The sequence below is a fragment of the Podarcis gaigeae genome, assembly GCF_964106915.1.
Source record: "Podarcis gaigeae genome assembly, chromosome: 10".
Lineage (NCBI taxonomy): Eukaryota > Metazoa > Chordata > Lepidosauria > Squamata > Lacertidae > Podarcis > Podarcis gaigeae.
The window spans coordinates 36,139,803-36,164,910 of NC_139686.1; the positions used below are offsets into that span (position 1 = coordinate 36,139,803).

Consider the following 25,108-nt stretch of genomic DNA (forward strand, 5'->3'; position numbering starts at 1 on the left):
ATGAACTTATTTCGTTCCGGAAGTCCGTTCTTAAGCTGAAACCGTTCGTATCCTGAGGTGCTCTTTCGCTAATGGGGCCTCCCGCTGCGTGTGTGTCTCTGGAGCATGATTTCCGTTCGCATCCTGGGGCAAACTTTGCAACCAGGAGCAGCTACTTCCGGGTTAGCAGAGCTCGTAACCTGAAGCGTTCGTAACCAGAAGTACCACTGTAGTAGAAAGGTTAGTAGACCTATTTAGGGAGGAATAATGCTCAGAGCCAGTGTGGCATACTGGTTAGTGTGTTTGACAAGGATCTGAGAAACCAGGGTTCAAATCCCCACTCAGCCATGCAAGACCTCGGTGACCTCGGGCCAGTGACCATTTCTCAGCCTAACCTCACATTCACAGGATATAAAGAGGAGGGGGGAACCCATGTATGATACCTTAATCTAGTTGGAGGAAAGGTGGGATAGAATAATACAGTGGTACCTTGGGTTAAGAACTTAATTTGTTCTGGAGGTCCATTCTTAACCTGAAACTGTTCTTAACCTGAAGTACAACTTTAGCTAATGGGGCCTCCCGCTGCTGCTGCGCCACCGGAGCACGATTTCTGTTCTCATCTTGAAGCAAAGTTCTTAACCTGAGGTACTATTTCTGGGTTAGCGGAGTCTGTAACCTGAAGCGTCTGTAACCCAATAAAATAAAGTAGCAAGCCCAAAGAACAGCCAAAACCTGGAGCTAGCACTGAAAGGAACCTCTGTCTTTCTTTCAGAACTGAAATCAAGTCAGTGTAAAACCATCTAACTACGCTCAGCACACCTGGCCCCTGAAACGAAAGTTCAGTTGAAAGATGACCCCACTCTCACAGCTAAGTATATTTCTAGTCATTTGGAGCTTCTCAGTCAAGACAAGTTCAATTACTTTTGCTGTTTCCTTCCCTTTTAATCTACTTGGCTGATAGATTTCTGTTCCACCTTTCACTCCAAAAGGATGTTTAGGGAATAAACACATGAGACTTACCTGGGAGCTATAGACTACTTACTAATCATGGGTTTTCAACTTGAGCCTATATTGTAGCGATTTGCAAACAGTTGATGTGGACACTCCGATGGGCCTGCAGATAGGGATCTTGTGAAATATTCTGCCAGGGTACGGAAGGGTGGGTGCTGGTAAGAATGCCACAAGATCAAAGTGGGATTCACTTCCAGGTCAAGGGTAAAAAAAACATCAAAAATCAAAAGGCGAGTCCTGAAAAGAGACATAAATTAAACTCCAAAGGCCAGGCAACATAAGAGAGTAAATAAATACAATGATTTCCCTGAATTCATGCAGCATAGCAAAGGGGGGGGGGTTAATGTGTCACGGGAGTATTGTAGCAATTCCTTGACCATGCAGGACCCCCTTCCAAAAATGTTTACTGGTTCTGGGATCTTTGTATGCTTATTCTGTAGGCAGATACAGTGGTACCTTGGTTCTCAAATGCTGAAAACCCGGAAATAAGTGTTCTGGTTTTCAAACGATTTTTGGAAGCTGAACATCTCATATGACTGTCGGCTATTGTTTCCGGGGCACCTGCACCAATCAGAAGCTGCCCCTAGGTTTTCGAACATTTCAGAAGTCAAGTGGGCTTCTGGAACGGATTAAATTTGGTGCTTTTGTTTTTGCTATTTATTTTGCATTTTTGTTTTTGAGGCTTTTTTGGTTTTTGTGACTGCGTGGAACCCAGTTCAGCTACTGACTGATTGTGTGACTACGGAAATGGATAAAAGCCCCCCAATGACTATCATCAGTGCAGGTAAGAAAAACAATTACCGTATTTTTTGCACCATAACACTCACTTTTTTCCTCCTAGAAAGTAAGGGGAAATGTCTGTGCGTGTTATGGAGGAAATGCCTACGGGTGGCATGCCTACAGATTTTCCTCCTCTAAAAACTACGTGCGTGTTATGGTCGGGTGCGTGTTATAGAGCAAAAAATACGGTAATTTATATTTTTATCATCTACAATACTGTCTTATTTATTTTACAGTACAGTACATTGATTATTGCTTTCATTTTATGGATCAACGGTCTCGTTAGATAGTAAAATTCATGTTAAATGGCTGTTTTAGGGGTCGTTTTTAGAAGTCTGGAACGGATTAATCCATTTGCATTACTTTCTACGGGTAAGCATGCCTTGGTTTTAGAACGTTTTGGTTTTGGAATGGACTTCCAGCACGGATTAAGTTTGAGAACCAAGGTACCACTGTACAGTGATAAACCTTTGAGGTCAGTACCAGCCTTGTTACAAAACTGAATCCTAGGAGTAGCTAAAGTAGTAACTAAAAACAGAGGCTAATTGAGAGGACAAAGCAGTTTATAAAAAGATAAATCAATGAAATCAAGAAAAAATAGAATTGCAACCCTACTCTAAAACATACAAAAGTTAAAATATCAAAACAGATTTATATTACCTCAGCTTTCTAAGTATCTGGGTAAGCTTGTCTAAACAGGAATGCTTTTAAGCAGGCGCTGAAAAGTGTCGCCTGCTTGTTCTCAAGCGGCAGGGAGTTCCACAGTGCAGGGGCTGCCACACGAAACGATTGAGTTCTTACAAACGGGGAACAGGTGTTGTGTGGCACCTGTAGTTGTGCCAGTTCCACCGACCAAATCAGTTGAGTGGGCACATATGAAGGGAGCTGATCTTTTAGGTAAACTGGTCCCGGTGCAATTAAGAGGTCCTAATGGACATAGCAACACGAGAGAAAGATTTAAGAAAAATCCATTTTACTCTGTACCAAGGGCTGGCAACCTTCTAGGGGGGCAATGGGCACATTTAGAATTTTGATGGGCGCCAGTCAAAAAATGGCAACACAAAGTGGCTGCCACACATAAAAGGGCAAAAAAATAGACAGGAACAAAAATGCTATGGGGATTGTGGATTTTTCAGGAGATATTTGCTGAGAACTTTCATAAGACTTTCTGACGGCTGCACTGCTGCCTCAGGACAACCCCCCCCCCCCACAGTTAATCTAGTTTATGCATTTTAGGTACCCAGAGGCTGTGGCAAACATTGATACTGAGAGTACAGTTCAGCATCCTTGAAAATCTTTGGTTTTATTTTTTTTTTTTTCAAAAAACAATCAACTTTCTTTCAGACTGATCCTTGCAATCCCAGAGGCCATGTTCCATTTCAGGATATCTGGCTTGTCAACCGTTTTGTTTATGCAGTGCTGGTGTATCGGGTTCATATCCTCCCACCCACCCATCACATGAAAACAGGTTCCTGCTATGAAAATACTCTCATGGAGCTCTGGCTCTCAAGCAAAACAATACTAGGGAATGCAAACCACAGTCCAAAACAAACCTACTGTAAACCTAGTATAGTATTGACCACTTATAAATAATTAACCAGCACATGGATGGGGTTCCCACAGGGACTCAAAACACAAGCATGAAAAGAAACTGCAGATCCACAAAGCGAATAATAAGAGTTTAAGAAACTCTCGACTCCACAGCTCATACATCCTGACCACACAAATGAGATAAATTATGGCCTATAAATGCAAGCTTTTCAAGACAGAAATATGACTCCATTACACAGAGACAGGTGTATGAACAGTGACATGTTTTATCAGTTGCTGGTGAAAAAACCATGGGGGAGCAATTGCCACATCATAGGTACCTCAGAGAGAATAGTAAGGAAAGGAAGAAAAATAGATACACAAGTCCTTCATGGACCTCCTATAGTTGCTTCCTTCTACAGAAAAGCCTTAAGTTTACACACTTGCCCAGTGTGTGTCACTGTCCAATAGGAGAGAAGAAGCTACATGCAGGTGTGTGCAAGGAGCAGCACGCTTGTGTAAGAGAAGGGGCACGGCGTTATTTACCATATTTTTTGCTCTATAAGACTCACTTTTTCCCTCCTCAAAAGCAAGGGGAAATGTGTGTGCATCTTATGGAGTGAATGCAGGCTGCGCAGCTATCCCAGAAGCCAGAACAGCAAGAGGGATTGCTGCTTTCACTGCGTAGCGATACCTCTTGCTGTTCTGGCTTCTGAGATTCAGAATATTTTTTTTCTTGTTTTCCTCCTCCAAAAACAAGGTGCGTCTTGTGGTCTGGTGCGCCTTATAGAGCGAAAAATACAGTAAATCATTGTTAGAATTATCAATGCCCTGCTGTATGGGGTGCAAGTGTACACATTATAAAAATAAGACTTATTTCAATTTGCTGCAAATACAGTACAGTAATACCTCTGCGAATGTTGGCCTTGTATAACGTCCATTCTGGCGGATGTCAGCGGCAAACCCGGAAGTACCGGAATGGGTTACTTCTGGGTTTGCCGCTCGTGCATGTGCAAAAGTGCTAAATCGCGCAGAAGCACAAACCGCTCCACGCGCATGCGCCGATGTGGCACTTTGCCCTGCATCATTTTCAGCTAGTGGCCGGGGCTCCAGAACGCATCCCGGCTGCAAAATGAGGTACAACTGTACATGACAGTGGCACAACATAAGCAACAAAAATATATACATTGGTAAAACACAAAGTAGCAATGTACTTTGTCCAATTTACTGCCACTGGCTAAAGAGGTAGAAAGAGCAATCGTGTAGGAAAGGCGATATAGAAAAAGAAATGCAAGGGTGTCTAGCAGCTTTAGGATACCAATTAAGTCCCTCCACTGCCTCGAAGACCATGCTGTTCTTAATAAGCTCCAAATTGCCTGTGTTGAGTGCATGATCTCCTCCAACACATGTACTATAAAACTGCTGGTGAAAGCCTGGAGCTCCTGAATAATGCAAAAATGAAAATAAAAGTCTGCACTACATGACCTAAGACTACGTTCCTTATCATCAGCAATTTGGTACTGTTGTAAGCTAATTCACAGAAACACAGCCTGTATTCCACAGGATGTTCCATAGGAAAGGAAGGGTTTTGCAAAGCAAAGTAAGAAACACTTGAGAGAAGTTTGGTACAGCTATTATACCAAACAAGAGCTGTTCTAGCAACCAGTACCAATATGTTTTATATTATCTTGTGCCTGAACTTTGTAGAGTTTGTGTTGACCAATAAAATGAAGGCTATTGTCCTGCACACTACTTACAAGTAAGCTCTTTTAAATTCAGAGGAACTTCCTGCTGAATAAATGTGTACAGGATTGGACTGCAAACACAAATAAGCAAGATTTCATGCACCTTAGGAAACTTAATACAACTACTATAGTTATACAACCACTATAGTTACAACTGTTAAGCAGTTTCTTCAGACAAGCTGGGGCAGGCTTAACAAATACATGCATGTCTGTCAAGCAGCAAATAATTTTCTTGCTCCACTTTCATGTCAGTTTAACAGATTTTATGTAATATGGGACTTATAGTACTAAAAACAAATGCAACACTCTAAATAATACAAATAATACTAAAAACGGAGTGTACAAATTTTACTGACAAAACATCCAAAGAAAATTTTAATAAAGGAAAAAGCTAATCAGAAAAATAATCTATAAGCAGAGAAACCTCCTGGTTGAGACTTTAAAGTTACTGGCCTACACGGATTATTGATTTTTACTATTAATTCTTTCTGTTTGAAATACTGTATTTTACAGCTGTTTTAACACAGCAATAATTCACCACAGAGGATCAAAGACTGCACATTTCCAAGACCAAGCTAAATTTTGACCAATATACATATAAACCCATAGTGATTCACGTTGTCTTACAATGCATAATCTCTGGAGACCATTAAATATAAAATTCTCTGTCGCCACATAAAACTGATTTGTGCTAGTTCTACAAGCAGCTTTTTAATGCAACTTACTTTTATTCATTTTTCAAATACCAAACAATGCAACACGACACATACCGGTAATTATTGAAATGGGGAGTGCATTGCACAGTTCTCCTGAAGTAGTTACACTCATCATATCTATCTTTGAAAAGTGTCCTTCCAAAGGCGTCCATGAGAACCCAGAGGTCCGTACCAGTATTCCTTAGTTGCTGCTTATGTAATAAAACTTGACAAAACAGCATAGAATTTGCCCATGTCTTGGATTTTCCTACAGCCTTGAAGTTGGTTAGTCAACTTGCCTTAAGAGCTGTTGATCTCAAACTGCCGTAAGGTCAGCATCCAAAGTTCTTCTGAATTTGGCTATTGTGCACCTTGTCAAAGTTATCAGATAAGTTATTAGTTCTTTTGGCCCAAATCCCAATTATCAGAATCAAAAAACAGAGAGAAGGGCAAATTTTGGATTTGGAAGAATAACCTGCCAAAATTGTTGAACTAAAGGGCAATTTCATAGCACCAAACTGTGGCTTAATATTATTTGCAAACCAAATACCAACCAGAACAAAGGAAGTTCCACTCACCACTTTCCATAATTAAAGTAGGTGATAGCAAGATCTGCAAAGCAGGGCAATCGATTGGCAGCGGAAAGAGAGGAGGAGGAGGATGTGGGTGAGTTTATTAGTGTGTTAATACTACACTCCACTTTATAGCCTGAGATCAGATTCAAGGTGTCACCGAAAGCTTCACATCTGTCTAGATTTTAATTTGTTTAAGAAATTTCAGATAACTCTCACAATGCCAGGATCACAATCTTTTTCTAAGTAGTTTTATTTCGCCTTTATCCAAAGCTTGCCTTTATCAAGTCACTCTACAAAGCAAGTAGGGGGTGGGGGAGCAAGAAGAGCTATATACACGTAAGAGGGTTGTTTGGTGGGTTTGTTTGAGTTTTGAAAAGCAGATTATTTCAAGCATGAGACTTTGAGTCGTCTGTTGCAAATCTAAGTGCTTCACAGTTATGCAGCACTCTGGATTTCCTAGAGATGAGATTCTGAGAAAGAGGAGGGGGGTGGAGGGAGCTCTAGCATTAAAAACACAAGGGTTTTGTAAACCAAACAGGAGAGCTTGGAAAGCCTTGCCCTTTTACAGTTTCCTGCCTTCTTGGAAATCTCTCACTGTTGAACGCATTGGATTACGTGAGCAGTTCAGTAGCTGCAGAAGAATTTTATTTTTCATTAAACAAGCATGAAGGTGTTCTTTTTAAAATCCGTGTTTACCGTGATTCTGAAAGCCTGTATTTGCCCACCCTCCAATATTTGACAGTTAGAAAAATGGCTGGAATAAGGAAGACATAAGGGATAGCTGCATATTCTTGCATTGCAGGGGATTAGACTAGGTGAATTAACAGGGTCAGCTTCCAATTCTATGATTCTATGTTAATATGTTATGAGGTTCGATAGGAAACATGGCAGAGGATATTTATGGAGCACCACTTTGCAAAACAAAGCAAAACAAAAACAAAAACAACCCATTGGTTTCTGCTACCGAGAGGCTTGCAATCTAAAATGTAAATAGTACGGATGGAACAGAAATGAAAGAAGCATGCCTATCAGGAGAGAAATATGAACAAGACTCAATTACACAGGTTTTGGCTTTGGATTGCTGACACACAGCCAAAGATGTTAGTAAGTAAGTAATTTTATTTACGGCCATAGGCCCATACAGGTAAAAACGACACATAAATAACAACTTGTGCACGTGGGAAAAACAGCCGCTAAAACACCACTATAACAATAAAATACTATAAGATAGAATGGCATACTACGCCTTAGATGTTTTGAAACAGTACTTCAAAAGATCATTATCTCTATAATTAAAACCCATATTTCCCTACATTTAGCAATTTATTTATTTTTTACATTTTTGCTGCCTTGCTCCTTCACCTCTAAATACTAAAAGATTCAACATTTTCAAATAAAGCATTTCACTAGAACTCTTAGTAAGACAATATTTTGCTGTCAGACAGGAACCACTACAATAGGGTATTTACATTCAGTATATAGCACCATCCATGGCAAAGGTATAACTTTAGTGTGGTGCTTGTGTGCCAAAGATCACTGTTTTGAACTATGCTACTTGCACTGATCCTCACAGTCCCTGGTTTCTCATTCCAACTACCTAGATCAGTGTGGAGGTTGTTACTGTCTGATGTAGTTTTGAGGTGTGCCTGACATCCCAAAGAGCCTCAACCTAGAAGCAAAGAAATAAATAGGCACTTGTTCTTAATTAAACCAGCTCAAGGATGACAGCAAGAACCACACGCACACACCCTAACAAGAATTTTGCCATTGACTTCCATGAGTCCTGGACTGCCTCCAAATCTTCCACTTGTTCTTACATGCAACTGTTCCAAAAAGGGAGAGAGGAACTTCACCATTCCTGATGACATCAAGATTTCTTAGAAAATGCAAAACAGAAAATTCTTAGTAGGGAAACATGTTGCACCTTTCCTGGAATTTTATCTTTACTGAAAACCTTTGAAGCTGTTCTTCATTAAGACAGCTCCTGCCCCCTTGAACTTGAGAGCTTTATACTTAACTAACTCTTCAATACAAGGAAATGCTTTGTGACAACTGCAAGCCTTTACGCTAAAACTGATTGCACATTAACAAAGCTGTCTCTTCAAGGCTACGCTGCTACCATTTGAGTTGATCACAAGAGCAAAATTTCAGAAGTCTTCATTGATACTAATTAACTAACAGTTACAGTAGAAATAGAACAGCAGCCCAAACTTACACATGTTTTCTTAGAAATGATCCCACTTTGTTCAGTGGGTCTTGATCTCTCTAGTAGGCACACCTAGCATATCAGTCTTCCTTGCTGGTAGACAATGCTGTGCTTAAGGTTAGGATGACTTGCCCTTTAAGAACAGCATACCTATATTCCCCGCAGCAAATTTTAGTGGGAGTTGTTCACGTGACCTTCAGTTGCCTATCGTTGGCTTGGGCATCTACCCTGGAGAGCTACATGCCAACAGTTTGGGGAGGGGCGCCCTATACTTGCAAGCACACAGTCTCCCTCCTTAGCTGATCTCGGAGAGCTTATCATCCCCTCCCCACCCATCAAATTATGAATCTGTTGACTGGAGACACTTTGGGTTGCATCCCCATCAGGGAACTGGACTGGCAGCTCAATCAATACTTTAGATTTATTTCTTTTTGCCACCACCACCATCAAATGAGGTTTTGGAGGCTAGACAAACTGGCTTTTTGGGGTCCTCCATTTTTTTGAAAAAGCCTATGGGAAGTCCACAAGCAAGACCATAGCACAACAGCACTCACCTGCAGTTTTCAGAAACTGGAAGCATCACTGCCTCCGACAGTGGTAGGAGAACATAGCCATCAGACGACATAGCCTCTTGTGGGAGTGAGTTCTGTAGTTTAACAATGTGCTGTGGGAAGAAGTACTTTCTTTTATCTGCCTTGAATCTAGTGTTATGAGAGGGAGGGAGAGAGAAAAGTCTATTTCTATCCACTTTCTACAGAAAATTCACAATTTTGCCTCTTACTTGCCTTTTCTCTAAACAAAAAAATCCCCAACAGTTGTAATCTTCCTTCATAGGGGAGCTGATCCATCCTCTTGGTCATTTTTGTTGCCCTTTTCTGAATCGCTGTGTTACATCCTTTTTTAGGTAAGATGACCAGAGTCAGAAAGGCAACAGCCATTTCACTATCTTAGACACAACTAGGGAATAATTTAATTGGAAATCCATAATGAAAGGCACTCCTAGCTTCGTAATGTAAAATACATTCCAGAAAGGTTAGGTATTAAGCCATGCCTTATGTTTATGTTCTGGAAGCAATTCAAAGAAACATTCAGAGCAAATGCATTCTTTAAAAATTCAGCACAGAAAAAACAAAAGAGGAGAAACCTTGTACCGCCTTAAAACATTATTTTAAGCAATGCTGAAATCGAAGTCTAGAATCAAGAAACAACTCCCATCAGTTGTGACAGAACAATTGCTCCCACAAAGGAGTTAGTTTTGGTTTATGGAAGTTTCCAGTATTAATGGCTCTCTTTTTCAGGAGGATGGCACTAAAGAACTCAGAGGAATATCTAAAACATCAAATATTTGATATAGTTAATCTGCCAATTGTGTTGCAATTGCGCTTTGGGAAGTAAGGGCTTATTCATACTTCCTCTTGTCTTTCTGTTTTCCTATTCATGGAAAAACACTCTTTAGCACTCAATCGGAGCCAACGACAATTTGGGTTTCCCTTGGCTTGCCATTTGTTCCGATCTATCTCTAAAGAGTGGGTTTTCCTTGGAAAGGAGCAGGGCAAGGGGGAATCCGCTCAGACCTGTGCCTAGAAAGCCCAGATCAAGCAGAAAACCATTCAGACTGTGCTTCTGGACACGGCACAAGCAGAAGTATGGAATAAGCCCCAAGTTTCCAAGCTCTTCACTCACTACCCCTCTCATTTTAAGCTATTTTGAAGAATGTTCTTTGTGACAGAGAAAAAGTTGTGCCAGACTAGTGAGGGGGCAGGTTATTCTCGGAAGAAGACGTCCCTGCACATTGTCACTTGGATGAAAGCGATGATATATTAATTTGCAGTATCAAAAGAACTGAGGAAGAATAAAAATGTGATACAAAAGATGTGGCATATGTTCTTCTGTCTGAGCATGCATATAAATGAAGGCATTTTCTCACCTCAGGAACCTAATAAAAACTTGCCTTACTTTTAACACAAGTGAAATATGATTTGGTGTGGAGCTGGTGCCAGTTGTTGGGCTTCAATACGTTATGATGAGAGCACAAACTGGGCAATTATCAAATCCTTAAGTGAGCTTTTGCCACAGGATGCCTCAGGCCAGAGACAAGTTCCACTTGATTTGGAGTATATAGGGATTAAAAACATTATGTCTAGCTACAGTGAAGTACTCTAAATTTCAAATAGTTTTTCGCACAATGCTATGCTTTACTTATGAGATATATAAGACTTTAAAGACACAAAAAATTGTAATCAAAAGCAGAAATTTAACAATGAAAATAAAGTGCTGTGAAGAAAGAAACCTCTGCAAAACTGAAGCCAAATTTCATCAAACAGAGGAATATAACGCTTCGATCTAGAGAGGCAAGGTTGCTATTTAAATGAAATACTGCAACAAGACTGTATGCCTTCATTGCAAAACACGAAGAACTCAACTATTCACAGTTAATAGCAATATATGAAGCTACAAACTATAACAGTACAGTTCTGTGATTCAGCATGAAAGGGTTTTATTTCCCTAGAAACGCTGTGGATTAAACCACAGAGCCTAGGACTTGCTGATCAGAAGGTCGGCGGTTCGAATCCCCGTGACGGGGTAAGCTCCCGTTGCTCGGTCCCAGCTCCTGCCCACCTGGCAGTTTGAAAGCACGTCAAAGTGCAAGTATATAAATAGGTACCACTCTGGCGGGAAGGTAAAAGGTGTTTCCGTGCGCTGCTCTGGTTCGCCAGAAGCAGCTTAGTCATGCTGGCCACATGACCCAGAAACTGTACTCCGGCTCCCTCAGCCAGTAAAGCGAGATGAGCGCCACAACCCCAGAGCCAGTCACGACTAGACCTAATGGTCAGGGGTCCCTTTACCTTTACCTTTACTGATGTTTGACCTCTGGAGCTTTCGCTTCCAAAATTCACAAGTATTAAAGGCACGAAAATTGTTTAAGGCTAGCAGTCCTTTAGCACTTTGCAGCACAGCAGAGGAAGGTCTCAGGGTGCTGAGAAGGTAGGTGTGTTTCCTGTCTTCACTCTTTCCTTAACTTCCTTCCCTCTTCGCTCCCACCACCCCGTCTGAGCTGCCCCACAAATTCCAGGCTGCCTGAGTTATGAAAAAGAGCACTCTTCTGAGAGGACAGGGATATACATCGACTTTTTGCTGCTTGTTAATTCAGATCTGTGACATATTTTACACTTAATCTACAAGGCAAATTTTCATAACTGTTGCTATTATTCAGAAAGATCAGAAGACTGACAGCACAAGGGGAAACATGAATCCTCTATTTATCAAGAGGAAAGTAAAGGCAGCTGTAAAATAAATATTGCCTCACAGTTTCATATGTACAGTTTCAGGCACAACCCTTTCCGAGTTAAACAAAAAACAATTCAAACTTAATATTGGCACAGTGGGTGCCACACAAACTAGGACTTTTTCCTGTAGGCATGTATGCTGAGACATTATGAGGACATTTGAGATATGGGGAAAGGGAAAGAGAAAGAGAAAGAGAAAGAGAAAGAGAGAGAGAGAGAGAGAGAGAGAGAGAGATGCATAACGCTCCAGAATGAAGAATAAGCTTTGAAGTACGAAGCAACCATTCATTTTAATAATATTGTACTTAACACATTGTTTTCTCTAAATAAGTCATGTGGCCCTTGAGGTTTGTTTGGACTACAGCTCCCATCATCTCTGGCCATTGGCCACCCTGGCTTAAGATGATGGGAGTGGGAGTTGCTCATTCTTGATCAAAACCCATGTTGTATCATAGTTCTTGCAGTAATATTCAAACTTTGCAGCAGAGGCAGCAACTTGTGTCAAAGATTTAGGGGGCCTGTGTGATGCACGACGTGTGTGTGATGTCATGCCATGACATCACATCTTCAGGAGGAGGCTGAGCCTAGAGCCAAGCACAGCACTGCTTCAATGGCCACAGTTGCTCCTCTCCCACAATGGGCCTCCTTCCATGGCAGGAGGAGGAGGAGCTGGCCCCCTCACAAAAGATATTGGGGAGGGGGAAACAGCTTGGCCCCCATGAGCTGGCCCCCTTGCTCTGCAGTTCTATAGATTGCCACCTGCACAAACAATCCAAGGAGTGGTCATTATTTTAGTGGCACCCATGAAGGGACTTCCAGTTCGGAAGGTTCACCACAAGATTCCTTGCATCACCATGGAGAATTGCGTGCAGCCACATGCAACCTATGAACTGCACCCCAGCATTGCAAATAACTTAGATGCACCTCTCAGAATTTGAGGTGCAGCCGTCTGGTATTTACTTCTGGCATTTATATACCACTCCTTCAATAAAGTTCATCAGCTGGTAGAGATGGGCCAACAGGTAGTAGAAAAATAGCCAAGAAATAAATACTGGTCACAATGAAGGAAAGTATTCAGACACATGAAAGTCAAACCAGACAGTTATAGTCTAGCATTGCTGGCATTGGGGAAAGGCTAAATAATAGAAGCAGTGATGGGAAGGAAATCCACTGGGTCACTTTGACTTGTTGAATAATTTAGCACCAAGAACTTGTCTGTAAGTTACGTAGTAATAAAAAAAACCTTGAAATCTATGTCAAAACTTTCCAGTCTCATCTGCTGCTTTAATAAGTCTATTGGAACAAGTGCCTGCCATAAATGGATTTCTTTTTCTTGGAAGCAAGGGATATTATCTGTGTGCTGCAGATTCAACTGCTCTATGGATGAATCTGAGGAAAGAACAAGAACAAGGAACTAGATCCTTTCCATTCCCTGCTGTCCATCCCAAAAGGATCAGAGATGATTGTATGAGTAAATCAGATTTGGGTATGAGCTTATTACCTCATGTCCAACCATAGCAGTGAAAAACGAATAAGAAATTAAGGGAACGGAAATGGTAACATTAAGAAAACATGCTTTTAATAGAAAGATACACGTTATACCGTCTATTCTGAGATACTGTATAGATATCCAATGTGGAGGAGGTAGAAAAGGAAACAAACATGTATTAAATAATGTTTTGAGCAAAGGTTCCCAAATAAGATAAAATATCTTATTAACAGAAATAGAAACTCACATTTGTTTTTGCAATCAACTGGCCAACAACAACAAAACTTCAGATTAAAACTTGAGGAACTGAGCCAACATCTAGTAACTCCAACAACTATAGCAGCATTTCTACGTCATCAGTGATCCAGGAAGGCCACTCAGATCAGAGTTCAGGGCTAGTGGAGGCACGTTGCGTGTGATGGTTTATGCTTGTTATTAGGAAATACACTCCCCTCATTACACTCACTCTGTTATAAACACCACCACCCACTACTCCTCCCCTGTGTTCGTAGATACCATTAGCTCTTTCCTTTTATTTGGCTTAACAGCCGGATAACTCATCTCTTATGCTGCTGGCTGTATAAACTGAAAAGCAAATACGAATACAGCTGCTTGTTCTACAACTGTAAACAGACACTCTTCCGATAGCCTCAGAGGCTAAGAATCACCTCCATATGACCAAACCAGGAAGCATGCTTTGAGAGCAGGAATGGGGAACCTGTGGCACTGCGGATGGCACTAGACTACAAATCTTGACTCTAAGCACTTATCCCGCCCCTGCCCCACCAAAAACGCACCCCTTTCTGGAGAAAGCCATCCAAGAAGGAGAAGAAGCATTGCAAGCTGGGACAGGATCAAAAAAGCTAAAGGAAAATCAACAGAGTCACACTCCCCTGACTTTCTCCTGACACAATCCATTGTGCAGGGCACTCTCTTGAGGACTGCTCAGGAAGCAGAGATTTGCCACTGGTCTAAAATTATTGAGATCTTCCATATCTGGAGAAGCCTGATAGAATCCTTAACTCTGTATGTACTTAAATCACCCCTGAACTCAAGAGAACTTAACCGTATTTTTAACTTTGGTTGGGAAATAGTTCAAAGAAAACGTGCTTTTAATTATTTCTGATCATTTTCATGCATGGCAACCCTACCCATGTCTAGTTGGAAGCAAGTCTTATTTGTTCACTGTGATCCTTGTAAATGCACATAGGACTGCTGTCTTAGAATCACAATCTAATTATACGCCACTGGCAAAAGCAAAAAAAAAAAAATATGAAGTGGGAAACAAATGTACATTCACAGTTACTAAATTTCCAATTCTTATTTTGGTAACTTTAATAGAAATCCCAGTCCCCCCCCCCCCCAAAAAAAAGAAAAATGCATAAAGAGAACTTTTGATAAACTAGGGCAAACTGATGGGAGGAATATTTACATATAAATAAATATAGCAAACGCCACAATACTTTTATTCACAAATAACAAATAGGCAGGAAAGCGGCATCCTAACTTCACTACTAACAGCAACAAAGGATTCACAAGACTGAATGCTCATCAGTTAACATCCACATTCCCCAAAAACCTTTTATGTCAGAAAGGAGGATGGGTTAGAACCTTTCACCAATGTCGAGATTCCTATGTACAGGGACTATGTGCTATTTCTCAGCATCTAACTTTTATCTATATAAATGGGGTTTAGAGGTGGAACTCAGAAAGGAGAAAAGGAAAAGATTCTGGAAAGAAGTTAACTAAGAAAGCAATCCTAGAAGACACAATTCCATAGCACACATTTTCTGCATTATAGAAACACACATCATGTAACATTCTGCTGTTCCTAGAAAGAACTCCACTTTCCTGCCAACAACCATGGCTTTTCCTGATAATCATAAATATTATGCAGAGGCTTTCAGACGGTTATATTTCTTTCTCATGATTGCCCACACTGGAAATATTCTCTAAGGAAGTAATCCTGCTGTGAGGTTGATTAGTATTTGGCACAAATTATTGTTATTCACAAGGTAAATACATCTATGATGACATAAACAGGATTGAAATAGTTTTGGGGCCTTCTCATCCAACCCTAGATGAGGTTGCACGGCACAAACGCAGGAAGTCTGAAATCGAGATCTACACAGCTATCCCACTTCCTTTTGCTACTTCTTGTTTGAACAATCATACATACCTTAAAAGTGTGTGGGGGGGGAGAGAAATCTCCTTTACAATTGCCCATATGAACATGGGACCGCCTGATCTCACAAACGTCAGCTTAAAGCCAAGTACTTTAACTGCATTTAATTTCAAACCAGCTAAGTTAGACTCATAGAACTGTACAGCTGGAAGCAACACAAAATGCCATCTAGTCCAACCCCCCCTGTAATGCAGGAATCACAGCTAAAAAAACCCCTGACAGGTGGCCAACAAACCTCTGTTTAAAAACCTCCAATAAAGGAGACTCCACCACTTTCCGAGCTACTCCATTCCACTGTCAAATAGTTCTAACTAACAGAGAGTTCTTCCTAATGTTTAGTCGGAATCTCACTGCTTGTGACTGGAATCCATTGGTTCAGGTCCTAGCCGCTAGAACTGCAGAAAACCAGCTTGCTCCATCACCCATGTGACAGCCCATCCGATATCTGAAGATGGCTATCATCTCACCTCTCAGTCTTTGCTCCGAATTCTTGGGACTTTAATGGAACTAAGCTGGTTTTTAATGCAGTTGTATGAAACGGTTTGTAGATTACAAGTTATAGAAACAATATACATATTATTTTGTAACATTATGTCTTCTGTAACCTGATAAAGTAGAGCACAATTACAGTCATACCTCAGAGGTCGAACGGAATCCTTTCTGGAAGTCCGTTCCACTTCCGAAACGTCAGGAAACCAAGGCGCAGTTTCTGATTGGTTTCAGATTGTGCAGGCGCACCGTAAAAAAATACTGAAGCCGTGCCAGATGTTCAGCTTCCAAAAGGATGTTAAAAAATTGGAACACTCATTTCCGATTTTTGATTGTTCGAGAGCCGGAATGTTTGACTCCCAAGGCGTTCGGGAGCCAAGGTACGACTGTACTTATGTAATACAATTTACATGTGGCTGTTCTTAAAGAATGCCTTGATCCTATAGCTACATACGTGGGTCTTGCAAATTTATACCTTGCTCTTCATCAGAAAATGATCCCTGGTCACTACATAACATACAAACATATACAATTATCGGTATACAGTGGTACCTTGGGTTAAGTACTTAATTCGTTCCAGAGGTCCGTTCTTAACCTGAAACTGTTCTTAACCTGAAGCACCACTTTAGCTAATGTGGCCTCCTGCTGCTGCTGCACCGCAGGAGCACAATATCTGTTCTCATCCTGAAGCAAGTTCTTAACCCGAGGTACTATTTCTGGGTTATCAGAGTCTGTAACCTGAAGCATATGTAACCTGAAGCATATGTAACCCGAGGTACCACTGTATAAGAAAATAAAATAAAATTACAATGGTACCTTGGGTTAAGTACTTAGTTCGTTCCGGAGGTCCATTCTTAACCTGAAACTGTTCTTAACCTGAAGCACCACTTTAGCTAATGGGACCTCCTGCTGCCGCTGCGCCGCCAGAGCACGATTTCTGTTCTCATCCTGAAGCAAAGTTATTAACCCGAGGTACTATTTCTGTGTTAGCAGAGTCTGTAACCTGATGTGTATGTAACCTGAAGCATATGTAACCTGAGGTACCACTGTACAAATCATGTCACACTGTTGAATAAAACAATCCCATATTGATCCCACTTCAGCAAACAGGCCCAACAACATTTGAGAATCCCTCATAGAATCTGATTATACTAACTCTATGCAAGGCACAAAATCAAAATCTTTCCTTCCTTTTCAAACTTTTGGGATGGAATAATGTTCTGCATACAGCATTTCTCTCTTGCTGTAAACACCACACAGCAGTCTGCTTGAGTTTTTCCAGGAATATAATTAAAATAGAAAACACTGCGTACTTGCATTTGTTGACTGTTCAGAACCTCAAAAGAAGGCTGCAACACCCAACCGAGTCAGACTTTTCATTAAATGCAAAAATACATCAAGAAACCAAGACAGCCAAACCATATGTTCTAATAGGTGGCTTTGGAGGGGAACTACACAAGTAGTTGTTAGTAGTACTAACAGCCACTATAGCAAAACTGAACCCCAACTGTGGAGGAATACCTCTGAATACCAGTTGCGGAGGAACAACTGAGATCAGGGGTGCCAACTTGAACAGAATATTGTGGTGGCCCAGGTAAGCACCATTTGAATGGGAATGCCCATCAACTCTGTGGGGGCCCAGCCCCTTCAAATATTTTATTGTGGGGGCCGAAGCCCCCACAGCCCCTAGGAGTTGGCTCCCATGACTGCGATAGAAAGCTATTGCTTCCAAATCCTACATATAGGAACAGACCCTGCTAACTCTACCAGTATACTTAAAACTACAAGATTAGCAATCCAGAAAGAGCTGCCCAAGCTTTGTTACTAACTGAAGCTAACAAGCAGATTGCACATTGCAGTCCAGAAAAGGTGGGGTTATTAGCTAAATAGCCTGGGGAGGTCATCCAAGTCAAATAAATAATCAAAAGGTACATTATAACAGGAATGCTGTATGTGGAACATAAATGATTTGAATCTAGACAAGAACTTTCAGATACATGAAGACTCAGGTAAGACTCAGGTTCCATAGTACTTTACAAAATTCGCACTGTAATTTTATAAACAGATTTAAGTTAAAAACTATTTTATATTTGAAATTATACCATGTACCTTACTTTCTAAGGTTTCTGTACTCAGGAAGTATTATTTCTTAATTATTATAAAAATAAAAAACGGAAGTGAAGAGTTGAGCTTCACCAGAAGCTTGCACAACAACTGCTAAATGCATATTACACCATGAAAGCTTGATGCGGGGAGAGAGAAAAAGGACGGTTGATAAGCAGCCTCCCCATTTGCTTTTTTCCAGTTCTGCCCTTTGAGAGTGATGCTTGGGGCATGCTCTTCCGCCTTGTGGAGACTTCAATGTGTAGTTCCTCAAGATTCTGCATCTACATGAAACCACTATGTGGGATTACCCAGAATTTTGGAGTACATTGTTAGCAATATGCTGATGACACACAGCTCTAGTTCTGCTTTCCATCTGCAGGTGTGGTAGTGGATGAGCTTTGCATGTAGCAGAGCAAAGAGCACAGAGAACACAGGGGGGCCCCCTCCATGATGGAATTTAAGGCGGCTAGGAAAACAGATGTCCAGGAAGGAGATTTAGGTGGAAGCAGAGGGGCTGCCTTGAGTACAAGATTTGGTTGGGGCGGCAGTGTGCATCATCTTTGTGTGACATCATGCATTGGACATGGGTCGGGAGTATGTGATGCCATACATGTGACACACGTGTGAAGTTGCATCATTGGGAGGAGGCCAAACAGGGAGCCCAGCGTGGCGCGGTTCAATGGCCGACTCCTGCCGAGCTCAAGAGAGGAATCCACACTGCACTGGGCTCCCTGCGCATTGCACATTTGACATCAGTAAAAAAAGATGAAACATTTTTAAATGTACACATCTTTTGATGAGCTTCTTTTCCACCTTGGTGAAACAATCTCTTTAATATACATAGGGGTTACCAGAGGCCAGATTAAACTGCGTTGGTAATAAATTCCCACTCTATGCTGCCAGCTGGCTAACCCTGGGTTACAACAGGGATTGTACAAATCATTAGAAGTAGATTAGTTACTGAATAACGTATTTAACTTTCTGTCCACAAACACAAGGTGTCCCACGTAGTGGAAAAAGAAAATAATATAAACAAACCAGGCTTTTTCTACTCTTCCCAAAAAAATTGTACAACTGTGCAAGAATAACACAGGCATGGGCACTAACTATGGCTATGGGACCAGGAAGAGGCTGTGGGATTGTAGTATTATTTGCCCCAGCCTATTCACAACCACCCATTCCCAACTCTTAGCCAGGCCTGAGAACTGACCAACATCAATAGACCAGAAAACACTCCAAACCTAGCTGGAAACTTTGTTAGCCATACTTTACAATTATGAAGAGTCACGTCAACAGAGACAGAGGAGAAAGAAATTATTCTAAGTGAAATAATCAAATTATTATTTATTATTATTATTAAAAATGTTCCCATAAGCATCACTTGAAATAATTCAAGGTTACAATCTCCGTAACCTCAAGGATTGTGTAACGGAAACTTGTTAAAGATTATGTCATCCTTGTTCATAAATCTATCCCAAAAATATGGAGTATTGATTTAACATCCATGCTAGAAAACTGTCAGTGGAGCTGGCCAAAGACATTTTGCCGCTTGCCCCCTCCACCACCACAATTCCACCGAAACAAGACAAATGGACTGACCCCTAAATCTTATTTCAATGCTGTTGACGGGACACTGTCCTCTATCAAAAAAGGCCTTCCTTGAATTCTTACTGAAATGTAACTATCCTCCTTAAAACAACATAAACATTTATGTACATATAAGTTGCCCTTTCTCCTTCACCAGGGATGATCGAAAACATAGTAACCATGAACATCCAAGCTCATCAATCCACAGTAATAGTACTAGGGTGATGAGTCTGAGGCCATGGGATCCCTTAGCCCAAGACAAAACCTAAAGTGAAGAGATCCCAAGACTCTAAGCCAAGGGCATTTTCAAGGATGTGTGTGTATGTATATAAATCAGATAATAAGAGATGAGCAGTTGTCTGAAAATTACCAGTTATGTAAGCAAAACTTCAGAACCCTTTCCCCATGTCTCATTCTTCCTCTGCAAAAAGGAATACAACATATCTGACGTAAACCCACATATTCCAAGTTTAGCAACCCATCACTGTACAATCTCGTCTCTATTATACAGTGCTATCCTATTGTTGTCCCTTTCCATTCTCCCTTTATTTTACTGTATGAGAATTAGTCATCTTTCAGGAGGAAAAGTTTATAATGACTCTCATTCATACAGATGCCTTTTCGTTTGCAAGCAAATAGAGACAATAATTCAACTGTAAAATCAGTTCCACTGTAGTTTGGTGTACCTGTGAGAGGGCTAGACTCAGGGGCGTAGAAGGGGGGGTGCGGTCCGCCCTGGGTGTCATCCATGAGGGGGGTGACAAAATGGCACATCACGGGGTGGGGGCAGCACTTACCGCGGGGCCTGGCCTGCAGCGTGCCCGAGCCACATGTCTCTCCTGGGAGTGAAGCAGTGGCTTGGGGCCCCACTCTGTAGTTTCAGGAGGACTCCATGGGCAGCTTGCCGCGCTGCGCCACTCCCCTGGGCGGATCACTGCGGTGCCCCCCGGTGCGTGGATTGCCGTGGCGCCCCTGTGGGTGGCTCGCCTCACCCCTGCCAGTCCGGGTGCCAGAGCAGCTAGCTACACCCCTGGCTAGACTAAGACCAAGGTTCAAATCCTCATTCAGCCATGAAGTTCACGGAGCCAATCCCTGTCTCTATCTCATGGGGTTGTTGTGAGGATAAAATGGGATGGGGCAGGACCATTTTGAGTTCCTAGAAGGAAAGGTGTGATAGAAATGTAATACATCATCTAGAATGACAATGTACACAAGTCTGCCTTAAATCTCTTTTTAGCCTCATTTGTCTAGACTCTAGAGCAATGTTTCCCAAACTTACAATAATCATGTACCCTTTTTGAGTGTTTATTCTTACTGGTGTACCCCGACCACCAAATTATCTTCTGAGAAGGGCTCAGACGAAGATAATTTGTTGGTCGGAGTACACCAGTAAGAATAAACTCTCAATAGGGGTACATGATTATGATCCTATTTTATCTAGCAGATACCATACACCCTTTGAAATCCTTTTGTGCAACCCCAGGGGTATGTGTACCACACTTTGGGAAATACTGATCTAAAGGGTATAGTATATCCTCCCTACCTCAATATTTTTAAACATACATTTGTCTTGCTATCTTCAGAAGTTACCACTGTAATGCCAATAGCTTCTAGGCCCATTTGCATTACTGGAGCTGCTTGGCTGCCACTTCCTCAAAGCTTCACCCCACAACTCTTGCAACATAAGAAAATTGCATAGACTAGGCTGAAGGCAAGATTATCCTCTATGCCCTGAGTTGCCTAACTGGGGTGGCCGTTACTTAGAGAGCACTCAAGTTATCAGTACAGCACATACAATTTCCTATAAGGTAAAAATGAACCCTTTAAATAGATAATGGATTTTACACACACACACACACACACACACACACACACACACACACACCAGTCTGGACATCTGTTTTTAAGCAAGTTGACTACTCAGAACTCTAGACTTTGGATCACATTTTGCAACAGCTAACTCCACATCACAAACAAACTACTTAGGCTGACAACAGCCTAGATCTCACCAAGGGGATGAAGCGCTCACATGGCTGAATATTTATTTTTATAAGATGACTTTTTGTCCAGTCTTTCAACTGTAGCTCACAAAAAAAAATAAGTCAGAAAAGCAAAAACACACTGCAACACAATAAAAAGTCCAGTTAAGATTTTAAAAATTAGAAGATGACAACAAAACAACAGTGTAGAAAATAACCAGCTAACAGACTTATTACAGTCCTACATGCATTTATCTGGAAGCACGTCCTGTTGAACTCAAGCGGACTTACTTCCAATGTAGAGACATGTAGGATTGCAGTGCCAAATGGAAAGAGAAGGCAGAGCGTGGCAAGCTGCACTTACTGAAAGTCCCTCTTCTGCACATCTATTAAAGGTGCAGGAACCCAGTCCACTCCTTCCAACTGTAAATTCTACTGTTGCAGCTCTTTGATCAAAGGAAGAATGAACCCAATACAGTAATAGTTTTGAAATCTTACCATCAAGTGTCACTAGCATAACTTCATTGCGCTTTGCCTCAAGCTTGTCTCTCACCCATGGGAACTCCTGTAAGGAATCTAGAAAAGTCTCAAAAGCCTTGGGCCCTCTGGTAGGTAAGATGTCAAGGAGCATCATGGTTTTCCTGTGGTTGGTGACTTGGGACCTTATTTCTTGCACGTGGCTTTCTGTCAGGATGCCTTCTTGGTAAAGGTACTGAATGACAAGGCCCTCCACCAGCAGTTCTCCACAAAGCTCCAGGCGTAACGAGCGCAGAACCTGCTTGTCCCTGGCATCCATCCTGCAGGAAAATAAATAGAGAGAACTTAAATGCTATATATGTTGCACCTGTGGGGACTGCAACACCCACCAATGTTCTTTATCCTTCCAAATGTTTCTTTTTTTCAGAAATGCTTTCCAAGGTAGGGGCAGGTTTTTGGGTGCTAGATTATTACTATTATTTGCCTGTGTTATACTTACAGGGATTATGTAGGGGTTTTATTTGGGGGGGGTGCCTTCTGAGCACTGCAAGTTTTTATTTCGTGAAGTGGACTCCACCCCAGGTCCTTTGATTTCCAAATGCATCTTTTATGCCCAGACAGGGTCGGACCTATTTCATAGCTGTCAACTTTTCCCTTTTCTTGTGAGGAATCCTATTTGAAATAAGGGAATTTCCCTTTAGAAAAGGGAAAAGTTGACAGCTATGTTATTTTTAAAAGCCTGAGAGTATTTTAGCTGGATCTGTTTCAGTAAATGAAGAGTACAAGGTGTTTTGGAAGTATGTGAGCATCAAATTGATGAAAGGCTGCATCTTCTGTTGATTTAAGTTATCAGGGCGTCTTGCACGAAGCAGACAATCAGACATACTCACATTTAGGACTGGTTCCCACCCAAAGATAACCGACACTTTAACATAGGGTGGACACTCCCTTTGGTACAGTAACCTATCTCCAATTTCTTAAAAAAGAAAAGAGAATCGCATCCACATTGTCACATGGGGCTGCCTTCAAAAAGCAGTGCAAAAGGTGTCAGCAAGAGTTTTGACTGGGGTTGGGGTTTGTTCGGTTTTAGACCATGTGACTTTACAGCTGGCCCAGCCTCACCAGTTTCTGGTTTGTCTCAGAGGAAAATTCAGCGCACAGGTAATCAGCTTTATAACCCTTACGATTTGGGACTAGGGTACTTGGAACACTTTCTCCCCATTTGATTCTGTCACCCAAAATCTTCAGCAAATGCTTGCTACATATTCTATCAGTAGCAAAGGCTCAGTTGGTTGGGTACACATGCTTCTGGTCAACAGAGCTGATTTTTATCCCTGCTTTCACTTATATTATAATTTTTCTTATGCTTTCTTTATATTAGCATATATACTATTGCCTGCTGTTAACAGCCTTGTGGCATTAACAGCTTTGGAGGTATGTCCAGTTTGAGTCAGAAGAGGTCAGAGAAAAGCATTTGAATCAACATCTCCCAGGGCAGCTTTCAAACAACAACTAAAATCAACCAGTAAAACAATTTTTTTAAAAAAAACTGTTCAAAGCTGCAATCCAGGAAGACACAGCAGAAAAAAAAACAGAGAAAAAAGTATTAAAGACCTAGGGAAAAATTACAGGTGTCTCATCTTCTGTTTATATTCTACATTTCTTCCTGTTAAGAAAGTATGTACAGGGTTCCCTGACAGGAACCTGCAAACCTTGATTTCCTTAATTTCAGCCAAGTACATTCACACCATGCCCTGTGGTCCAATCTAGAAAGAAAGAATCTGTTTTTTTTTTCTTAGATACCTGCCAGAGTGTAGCAGAATCGTTGTAGTAAAGCTCTTGGAGGCAGCAATTCTTATCATACCCGCTTTAACTAAATAAGAGCAGGGCAGGCGACAATAGATTGTTCATTGCTTTTAAGGTTTCAGGATTCACCATATTTTCTAGATACAAAATACCACAACTGCAACACAAACTGTAGAACCAAAAATAAAGATCTATTCACAGTGGGGAGCCATACCTACATGTCTATGACTGGTTTTTAATTAAACCCCTCCAAAAAGAAAAAAGAAAGAAAAAAGCGAAGAAATGTCCGGAAGCGTGTAAAGGAATACGTAAAGACGAAACGAAACGAGGGCAGAAGCTCGCAGGAGAAGCTTTGCAGAAAAAGCCGAGAGAATTTGTATAGTCGGACCACCTGAGAGAGGAAGCGATGTATGTTTTCGGTGAAAATACTTACAAATTTAAGCGCAGGGATTATTGATCATCAAGCTTAGGCATTCCCAGCTCGCTCTTCAAGCACTAACTTTCTTGAGAGCGAAATATCCAAACAGGAAGTGCTGTCCGCCCATGTTTCTTAAGGGCAAAACATAAAACGGAGGATAAAATGCATCGTCTGGAGACGGAAGTTCCTGGTTACTTTTGACGCCATTTCCCTAAACGTGACAGTTTCCAGTAGGAAATAATGGCTCATGTCAAAGCTTTTTGCATAAACTGTGACTGAGCAGCAGCAGAAGCGTGTTCTCTCCCCGTCCTCGGCCAGCTGAGGGGAAGAAGGAGGTGGAAGCGCAGGCAGGAGTTCGCGGTTCTTCAAACTGGGTTTTTATTTCGTGTGAGAGCGGGGTGCAGTGGAGAGTCATTTCAGTGGTTTTATTTAAAAGCACACAAACACAAGATTTGCAGAAAGATTCCACGCTCGCTCAGCCCGCTGTTCATATGGCACGTTTGAGGTGGAAGCGCGTCTAAGGCTGAGCACACAGTCGTGTTGTTATCAACACACTTCATGTTTGTGAGTGAAAGAAACGCACCCTGGATCATGAATCTCCACAGAGCAGATGCGGACTGAGACTAGTAGTCACAGCTGTCAGCTTCTCAAAATTAGCTGGTGAAACGCAGCCTTTGTGGTTTGCAACCCTCCTGCAATGTGGTCCAGTGGTTTTATCACCACTCTGCAGCCCAATTAAAGTGGCTCGCAGCAACTCTGCACTT

At 41.5% G+C, this 25,108-nt stretch overlaps 1 protein-coding gene across 1 annotated transcript in view; it reads right to left on the minus strand.

The window, feature by feature from the left end:
* The window catches only part of CRADD (CARD and death domain containing adaptor protein), a 38,581-nt gene extending 13,703 nt beyond the window's left edge, over window positions 1-24,878 (minus strand). Inside the window, exons 1-2 of the mRNA XM_083698808.1 lie at window positions 24,360-24,878; window positions 22,142-22,440 (exon numbers count right to left, since the gene is read on the minus strand). Coding sequence (XP_083554934.1) covers window positions 22,142-22,439 — 298 coding nt within the window. The 5' untranslated portion in view covers window position 22,440; window positions 24,360-24,878. The remainder of the gene's footprint in view (window positions 1-22,141; window positions 22,441-24,359) is intronic.
* Window positions 24,879-25,108: the final 230 nt, after the last annotated feature.